The sequence below is a fragment of the Jatropha curcas genome, chromosome 8 (genome assembly GCF_041381405.1).
Source record: "Jatropha curcas cultivar XTBG-Jc1 chromosome 8, XTBG_Jcur_1.0, whole genome shotgun sequence".
Taxonomy (NCBI): domain Eukaryota; kingdom Viridiplantae; phylum Streptophyta; class Magnoliopsida; order Malpighiales; family Euphorbiaceae; genus Jatropha; species Jatropha curcas.
In genome coordinates, this window is record NC_143158.1 from 436,999 (window position 1) to 446,611 (window position 9,613).

The window sequence follows — 9,613 nt, forward strand, 5'->3', positions numbered from 1 at the left end:
ATAATTATTTCGTCCCTGAGATTTGCCATAATTATTAAGTAATCCTCGACATTTATACAAGTATTTATAATGTCTTTGAGGTTTATTTCCGTCATATTAATTGGTCCTTCCATAAAAAAAAAAAAAACACTTTTTCCGTTAATTTTGAGTAGAAAAGACGAAATTATCCTTTATAAGTTTTCATTGACATTATTATTAATCTCTTTCCTCTAAAATACCTAAAACTCATATTTTCACATCTTCCTCGACCCAATACGGCCTTCATTGCCACTTGCAGCCACCCAGAATATATTTATTTCATTTAAAATCTCATGTCTATCTATCCATATGGATTCTTTTCTTAAACAAAAAAAGGGTTTTTTAACAATTAATTACCAGAGTTAGTGATTAAATTACAATACGATGAAGAACAGGAAACATTCTCGTATGAGGAAGACTTCCTTGGATAAAAAATTGGCTGTCCTTGTTGATAGCAAGAGACAACACATGGCTCGCATTGAGTCCAAGTAATGTCACTACCAGTATCGAAAATGAGAGAGAGATCCTTTTGTGGCGTTCCAAGGGACACAGTGACAAAGTAATTTACGGTGCCGATTGCAACACCGGACTGAAGCGGTAGTTTAGCCTGCATCTCGTCAAACTGGCCGGAGTTGTTTCTTCTGGTAAACCTAGCATGAATTGTATCCACTCGTAACTGGTCTTGAAGAAGCATTTCCTGGTAATGAGAGGCAGATATTTCTGTTTTGAAATCATCCTTCATCTTTTCATTGCATGGACCGTCTTTGTGCACTATTTCTAAGGATGAACCTTGCTTATGAACTGAAATACATTTATAATTTCTTCAAATTAATAATTTGTTAACATGCACAACTATGCGTGTCGGTTACCTATCTATTGATCAAATTAATGAAAATAAAAATTTTCAAATTTGTTCTTGTTTTATTTTTTTTTTATTATACTTGTCTAAACTGAGTTCATCATCCACTCATGAATCAAACCAATAAAAATAATAATTTTTTAAAACTATTTATACTTTATCATTTTTTTTCATGTATAATAGAAATATCATGTTTTAATAAAAAAATTTATTTTCATTTGTTTGGCCATAGACTTAGTTTAGGCAATTCAATAATGTATTGGTTGAGATAGTAAGAGGCCTGTAAAGGTTAAGAACGCAAGATTAATCCCGGATAAAATTTGATTCAATAATATATAAGTTGTTTCAGAAGTTATAAGTTTATGAGTTAAAATGGAGTTTAATATTTATTTTTCCAAACAAAACAGGCTTACTATATTTATATATAAGAGGTTCAATTCATCTTCGTTCGTCAATATACACCAAAATATAGTATAAGCATAGAAGTAGGTGATATTGATATTATATATCCAAATTCCAATCCTCACTCATCAATTGTATGTTTTGCAGGTTCCAAAGGGCAATGTCAAGGTCTGAACTGCCAAGAGAAATCTGAACCCAATTCTCAAAAAATTCTTCTGCAAGACAACCATAGATTTCGTTCATTGAAATCCATTGAAGTGGTAAATAAATATGGGGAAGGGATCCGTTTGCCTCTAACTTTAAACGGAGATGACAACGTTTTGACGACAGTTGGTTTTGGCACTCCTAAAATTGATTTTACCTTAATTTTTGACACAGGAAGTGATACAACTTGGATTAATTGCAATAATAACCAAGTCCCATTTTTTGACCCTTCTTCATCTTCTACTTCTTCAAATGTTTCTTGCAATCCTTGCAACTACAGAGCGGATTATGCCGATGGAACCTATTCAACTGGGTATTATGCAAATGACACTCTCACTATAACATCAAATCCATATCCTAACTTCGTTTTTGGCTGTGCTCAGGAAATAAAAGGAAATTTTGGTGGGGCAAATGGGTTACTAGGAGTTGGGCCAGGACAGTTATCTTTAATGGCGCAAACTGATTCAAGCTATTTTAGTTTGTTTTGCTACTGTCTTCCAGCAACCGAAAGCTCTACTGGGTATATTGTGTTTGGAGTCCAAGCCGTTGAAACTTGCCAACCTGACAAGAATAAAATGATATCAATAGTACCTGCCAAAACTGACAAATCTACACTTACTAGTTACTCCGTAACACTCACCGCCATAACAATTGGCCAACAAAGGTTACCTATGTCTTCATCTTTGAACGCCGTTATAGACTCAGGAACTGTAATCACACGCCTACCACCTTCTCTATATTCGAGTCTTAGCTCTGCATTTCAGGGGTTGATGTCACAGTACCCAAGAGCTCCTCCGTTTTCTTCATTGTTGGATATATGCTATAATCTCGTTAGCCATACTAATTGGACACCACCAAACATGGTGCTGCAATTTGAAGGTTTGAATGTGCCTTTGGAGCCATCTGCTGTTACATTCAGAGACAAAAACGATTCTCAGGTTTGCTTGGCTTTTGCAAGAAATGTCAAGGAAGATGACACGATCATTATTGGTAATAAACGAACACAGGGCTCTAAATATTTTCTTCGATATCAATAATACAAGGATGGCATTCGGACGCGGTTGCTCATATATATAGCTAATTAGCTACCCATCAAATCATCTCAATCAGCTTCTCTGCATTTTATTATTTCGAAATGTATGATTATCTTAAATAAAATGTATCCACTCTTTGGGATAATTTTCAAGTTTGATTCATACTTATTTTCTGCAATTGTCTTTCAACTATATGTGGGATTATCATTTCTCCACATCTTACAAACTTATTTTCTTATGCAGCTCCACACTCTTAATTACCTACTATATTGTCCAATTACTCCGTTATATTTAAACTCTCCTGGTAAATTTAAGTACTTGTAATCACCATATATTGTTACCAAGCTAATTAGCTACAAGCAGCTGGAGCAAACCCAACTCTTTCCTTTGCAAGATCATGTACAACCTCATACGTCTGTTGCTGAGTATTTCCAAAAATGGCGAACTCACTGTCCTTCTGATTGGGTGCAAAAGCCAGACACACCTTCTCAATCCCGTCCACCACGATTAAAATCCCCGTCACATATATATCCACCTCTACTCCTCCTTTAAAGAAAACACTGATCTTCGGTACTGTTACCGTGTCAAAATCGCTGAAGTCATAACACGTGTCCAAAATGGAAAATCCGTCGGTCATCGGATAGTCTGTCATCATTTCTTGAAACTTGGAGCTCAGTGCAGAGTATACTGTTGGCGGCAATCGAGTAATTACTGTTCCGGAGTCAATGATAGGTCCGGCCGTTTGATAAACTGAAGCAGAAACGGCTAGTTTGTCTCCACCGACGCTTATTCCAGTGATGTCGATGCCATAATAAGGCGTGCTTTGAAAATCTGGGGACATTGGAGTGAATTTCATTGTCTTTCCTATATTGCCCCCGAAACTGAGGTGACCGGTCGAGCTCGATGTAGGTGGTATGCAGTAAGAGAAGAGCTTTTTATATTTCCTAGCAGTTTGGAATGCAAAAGATAATTGGCTCCGGCCAAGTCCAAGCAAACCAGCTGCTCGACCCAGGCGGCCAGCGTTGCTTTGACCGCAACCAAACACGTACTCGTTGAACGTGTCTGATTTTATGAGCTGGCCCAACTAATTTTAAACAACGTTCCACCACTTTAAAGCCCTCACAAGAGTTGCAAGCTCGCGTTACAGAGCTCAGCGGATCAAACATAGCCTTCACAGGATTAAAAAGTGTAAAATCGAAATAATACTAAACCAACAGGGGATTTCATGAGCTTTTATTATTAATCCTCAAATCAATACAACCAAACGACATGTCACTGCTTACTTAACTAGCATTTAGAACACAAAACCTTGATTAGATTAATTAATCAACTACAACCAGCAGCAGCAAACCCAACCTTCCCTCCACTAACATCATAAATCACCTCGTAAGTTAGTTGCTGCTTATTCCCGAAAATAGCCTTGTCTCTCGGATCACTGTTCGGAGCAAAAGCCAAGCACACCTGCGCCGCCCCATTACCGAAGAAAATTCCAGATTGGGCAACTTCCACATCCGTCGCTCCATTAAACGACAATACAATCTTAGGCACATTAACCGTTTGAAAGTTACTAAAATCATAACAAGTATCCAGTATTGACAGTGGCTGAGCCTTTGGATATTGGGACATCAGTTCTTGGAATGCCGATTGTAGAGCAGAGTAAGCTGCAGGTGGCAGCCGCGTGATCACAGTGCCGGAATCAATGATAGTCCCGGAAGTGGAAAACACTGAATTCGGAATTGACAGTTTCCGACCACCAACAGTTATTCCAGTGAGATCCAGAAAATAAAAGTCAGAGGAAGTTGATGATAGAGGGACAAATTTAGCAGAATTTGATTGAGAAGCGCCCAAGGAGAGAAACCCAGTAGAGCTATCCGATGGAAGGCAATAGGAAAAGAGTTTGTTATAATTTGAAGCTGTTTGTGAGACGACAGATAACTTTCCTCGGCCGAGGCCAAGCAAACCGTCAACGTTTTGGAATGTGCCTTGAATATTCCGAGCACAACCGAAGTAAAAATTGTCGAATGCATCGGTTGTCCCTAAACTTAGCCTTTCTTGGCCCAGAAGTCCAGTAGAGATAGACCCGTCCCCGTATTGTAAGCCATACACACATGTTGATGATGAGGAAGAACATCTTAAAAGGGCTCCTGATATTAACATTAATCTCCTTTAATTTTTATTATAAAACAAAGTGAGAAACCTATCAGAAGAAATTATACCTCCAGTGGAAGAAGAGCAAAGTGGAGAGCTGCAAGGAACGTTGGCATAGGAAGTGGACTGGGTGGGGTCGAAAGTATCGCCGTTTGGCTGACATCTAGCCCAAGTGAGGTCGCTTCCAGTGTCGAATATGAGCTGTAGATCCTTTGTTGGAGTGCCAAGTCCAACGGTAACAATGAAATTGGCTGTGCCAAGTGAAGCGCCTATCTTTGCTGGAAGTGAAGTTGCTTTGGTCTCCTCCAAGTTGCCGGAAATTCTTGAGTGGATTGAATTGACCCGAGATTGATCTTCATGTAAAATCTCCGAGCCATTTGGAGAATTTGCATTGTCTTGATTAAGATGGATGCATGAACCACGCCTGTGAACTACCTTCAGGGTGGCACTATTTTCGGCAACTAAACAAGAACGACGGTATATGATAGTTAGACTTAGTCTTTACAATAATTATTAATTAATTAAACATAAAGTATACAGAGTTGAACAGTTGGATTGTGGTTCATGTCCGCTCAAATTGGTTTTATCCAGTCCAAATAAGGCGTCGCGTTTGAGCTCATATATATATTAAACTAATTACGATCATTGTCTTGATTCGAATAGAGATATTTTTCTGATCATACAATAGGAAAAAAAAAAAAATAAAATAGTAATATTTTTTTTTTAAAGAAAACCTTTTTTAATTGACTTGATGTATGAGATCACCCATATACGAAATGTATGCAAGAAATTTCTTATCCAAAATAAGTGCAATTAGAGCACCTTAATCGATTATTATCACGTAATTGCAATTGAATATATATTAGTATTAATTTGTATTTTGGAATTGAAAAAACATATAATCAAACTACCTTTGGGAGAGTGTTTGCAAGCAGTGGATGGAAGCAGGTTGCTGACTTGAATGGTATGAGTATGTTGATGAAAAAGTTTTTTTTCTTGAAAGGCATGAGCATTCTTTTCTAAGAAGAAGGAGAAAAGGAATAGATAAAAAAGAGAAGCAATGAGGAAGTAGCTATGAGAGAATGAAGTAGCCATATGGACAAATCTTCTTTCTCTCCTGCTTATATTATATTGTTGATCATGTTCCTATTTATAAGCAACTAGAGATGCTTGTCATTTCATTTTAATTTTCCAAGGACTAAGGAAAATGATATAGTCACCTATGTGGGAAGTTTCCTATTTCTAATCAACTCAATTAACCATTTAATTTCCAGACAAGAACATATCAATCTTACAAAAGTCCAAAATCAATTCTCATTCTATCCCTTATGTAATTTAAATTAGAAATTACTCTAATTTTCTAGATAAAATTCAATTGTAAATGAGTTTTTCATATTTGTAATAAATTCAAAAATTGAAATTCATTTGCTTTTATTTCTGAAATACTTTTAGCCTAATAATTTTAAAAGGTTAGGAGAATGAGGAGTTTTCTCATATAAACGAATTCATTTATTCTAAACAAGGGGTTAGAGTAATTGTTTATATTTTTAAATGAAAAATTCTTTGTTTTATGAAACATTTTTTGGGCAAAATTATATGAATTATTGTGGTACGGAATTTTAAAAAAAATCTATTTAATTATTATCCTAATTGATATCTAAAAAATTTATTTTTTCATTATTTTATAAATAATAAAAAATAGAATCTAATTTACAAAAAAAAAAAAAAAAAAAACAACAAAAATAGAATCTTAAATTTTCCCCCGGCGGAAAAGCCGTGAATGGTTGCAGGTCAATGGAAATGGAGTCCAGCCACTAAATATTTCCATTGGGCCCGTGATTAGTTGTTGTAAACGGAGGACTTTTTGGTCCGCAGTCTTTTAGTATTTAAATAATGATATTATACTCATAGACGACTTGGACTCGTTGAGCTGCATTCAGCTTATTTAAATTTAAATAAATTTAAGTGTGTATAATTTCAGAATAATTGCAAAAGTAAGTTGTTTATTGATATATTCACATTTAATTTATTTTTTAACCTCATTCTCAAAAAAAAAAAAAAAATTAACAAAAAATTCTTAAAAGTAGTTCTTTAATTACTTTTCTAATAAAATATAATCAACATAAAAATATTTGATTAAATAACATAACAATTATTTTAATTGGCAATGGAGGAAAATGAAAGATCCAATCTCATACTGATTTTTTTAGTTAATTTTTTTTATTAAATCATATTACTTAATAATTAATTGACATCGCTAAATATTAATCAAATATGATTTAATTGAATTCTTTTATTTTTTATAAAATATATAAATTAGTAAAATTCAGTTTCAAATCTCCGGTCACAAAAGTTTTTCATTTATTTAATGGCAAGAATTGTCTTTGTGGTTAATGGCAGCAACAAAATAATCAAGGAAAAGAATAGAAGAAAAGAAATAATATATCATGATATGTGCTTTTATTTTTTAATAAAATGGCATTAGACGTCAAATAAAAATAATGTAACTTAGTACGTGACTAAAGAATGTTAAGACAGTTTCTAAAAAAAAATATTATTTTTATATTAAAATATAAATTGTTTTTAGTAATTATTTTATTTTAAAATATAAATTAATTTAAATGTTTTAGATACATTTAATGTGATTTGACCTATTCCGGTTTGAGAGGCTGCCGAAGCCCGGTCAAGCACTGTCCATATGGTTGCATTTATGAAGGGACACGAGGACTGTGTCTGAGCACATAAAACACACACTATTTTGCTTTTGTATACTTCTTAGACCGGTCATGATGTTATCTAATTTCATTTTTTAAAAATAGTTATTATTTTATTTTCTTTTAATACATGATTAGAAATATTATTATTTTAATAAAAATTTTTACTTGGTCTATGAATGAAATCATTAATCTGTATAGGCAAATCAATTTTATCTTTAATAATTGCGTATAATTTGATATTTAATAAGAAATGAAGTGTTAAAATCATAGACAAGAAATAAGATAATAATTGGAATTATATAATATAATAAGAAAATCCATATATGAACAAAGAAAAAGGTTACACGTTACTTCCTTAAAAATTTAAAAGTACAGCACTCTATCTCCCTATGGACAGCTTTATTTATTTTCCTATAGATCAAATTAAAGCTAACTGCAACCAGCAGGAGAAAACCCAATCTTTCCTCCATTGATATCATAAATCACCTCATAAGTTCGTTGCTGCGTATTCCCTAAAATGGCTTTGTCTCCTGCATCACCATTCGCAGCAAAAGCCAAGCACGCCTGATCCACCCCCGTGGCAAAGAATGTTCCCGTTTTGTCAACTTCCACATCTGTCGTTCCGCTAAACGACAACACAATCTTAGGAAAAGTGATCGTTTGTGTCTTGCTAAAATCAAAGCAAGTGTCCAGTATTGACAGTGGGGCAGCCACTGGATATTTAGCCATCTTTTTTTTGAATGCCGATCGCAGAGCAGAGTAAGCTGCAGGTGGTAGCCGGGTGATCACGGTGCCCGAATCAATTATTGTGCCGGCAGTTGAAAACACTGACGTTGGAATTGACAGTTTTTGGCCACCAACTGTTATTCCGGTGAGACTCAGATAATAAAAGTCGGAGGAAGTCGTTAATAGAGGGACAAATTTAGCAGATTTTGATTGAGAAGCGCCGAAAGAGAGATAACCAGTTGAGCTAGCCGTTGGAAGACAATAGGAAAACAGTTTTTTGTATTTTGAAGCGGTTTGTGAGACGATTGATAACTTATCTCGGCCGAGGCCAAGCAAACCGTCAGCTTTTCCGAACAGGCCTTCAATATCCTGACCACAACCGAAATAAAATTTGTCATATGAATCCTTCTTACCAAGAGTTAGCTTGTCTTGGCCCAAAAATCCAGCAGAGTAAGATCCGTCGCCGTATTGTACACCATACGCACATGTTGAGGAGGAACATATCGAACGGCCGCCTGATATTATTAATTTGTACAATATTAATCTTTTAATTTTTCCAAAATAAAGTGAGAAATGAATTCAAATACCTCCAGTGGAAGTGCAAAGCTGACTGCGGCAAGAAATATTGGCATAGGAAGCGGACTTGGTCGGATCGAAAGTATCGACTTGTGGCTTGCACCTTGTCCAAGTGAGGTCGCTTCCAGTGTCGAACACGACCGGAAGATCCTTTTTTGGGGTGCCAAGTCCTATGGTAACAATGTAATTACTTGTGCCAAGAGAGGCACCTATCTTCGCCGGAAGTCTAGTTGCCTTTGTCTCCTCCAAGTTGCCGGAGGTCTTGGAAATTCTTGCGTGGATTGAATCGACCCGAGATTGATCTTCAAGCAAAATCTCCGAGACATTTGGAGAATTTGCATTGTCTTGATTAAGATGGTTGCATGAACCGCGCCTGTGAACTACCTTCAGGGTGGCACTATTTTCGGCAACTGTAAAATAATAGATAACGATGAGAGTTAGATTCTGTCACAATATAAAAATCAATTTTAAAGTTTATTTCATCGAGCAATTAGTGTGTCGTTTTTCGTTCCAAGTTCTAACACAGAAAAGGTTGAGAGTTGAAAAAGATTTAATGAAACCACCTTTGGTGGAGTGTTTGCAAGCAGTTGATGGAAACAAGTTGCTGACTTCAATGGTATGAGTAAGTTGATGAGAAATCTTTCTTGCTTGAAGAGCATGGGCTTCTTTTTCTAAGGAGAAGAAAAGGAATAGACAAAGAAGAGAAGCACAGAGGAAGTAGCAATGGCTATGAGAGAATGAAGTAGCCATATATGGACCGATCTTCTTTCTCTACTTTCTTAGTTATGGACTCCTGCTTATCGTTGACAGTTCCGATTTATAAGCAAGGACTAGAGATTCCACTCATTAGTGCTTCCAGCTAACAATTAAAGGGAAAATTTAAAATACAGGTACGATGGCTCTACTCGTGTACTAAATTAACCAAAATG

The 9,613-nt window shown here is 35.5% G+C and overlaps 3 protein-coding genes and 1 pseudogene across 3 annotated transcripts; 1 reads left to right on the plus strand and 3 right to left on the minus strand.

The window, feature by feature from the left end:
• Positions 1-402: 402 nt before the first annotated feature.
• On the plus strand, positions 403-2,685 carry LOC105638315 (aspartyl protease family protein At5g10770-like; annotated as a pseudogene).
• LOC105638316 (aspartyl protease family protein At5g10770) lies at positions 2,653-3,683 on the minus strand. Its single transcript, XM_089724927.1, has 2 exons — positions 3,663-3,683; positions 2,653-3,601 (listed from the first exon to the last, which is right to left on the minus strand). Exons 1-2 carry the CDS (start codon positions 3,681-3,683, stop codon positions 2,867-2,869), a joined length of 756 nt encoding a protein of 251 aa, XP_089581053.1. The 3' UTR covers positions 2,653-2,866.
• A 34-nt stretch (positions 3,684-3,717) lies between these two features.
• Positions 3,718-5,799, minus strand: LOC105637519 (aspartyl protease family protein At5g10770). Its single transcript, XM_012220996.3, has 3 exons — positions 5,577-5,799; positions 4,734-5,126; positions 3,718-4,661 (listed from the first exon to the last, which is right to left on the minus strand). Exons 1-3 carry the CDS (start codon positions 5,758-5,760, stop codon positions 3,844-3,846), a joined length of 1,395 nt encoding a protein of 464 aa, XP_012076386.2. The 5' UTR covers positions 5,761-5,799; the 3' UTR covers positions 3,718-3,843.
• A 1,861-nt stretch (positions 5,800-7,660) lies between these two features.
• Positions 7,661-9,490, minus strand: LOC105637518 (aspartyl protease family protein At5g10770). Its single transcript, XM_012220995.4, has 3 exons — positions 9,248-9,490; positions 8,696-9,094; positions 7,661-8,623 (listed from the first exon to the last, which is right to left on the minus strand). Exons 1-3 carry the CDS (start codon positions 9,432-9,434, stop codon positions 7,812-7,814), a joined length of 1,398 nt encoding a protein of 465 aa, XP_012076385.1. The 5' UTR covers positions 9,435-9,490; the 3' UTR covers positions 7,661-7,811.
• Between the last annotated feature and the right edge of the window lie 123 nt (positions 9,491-9,613).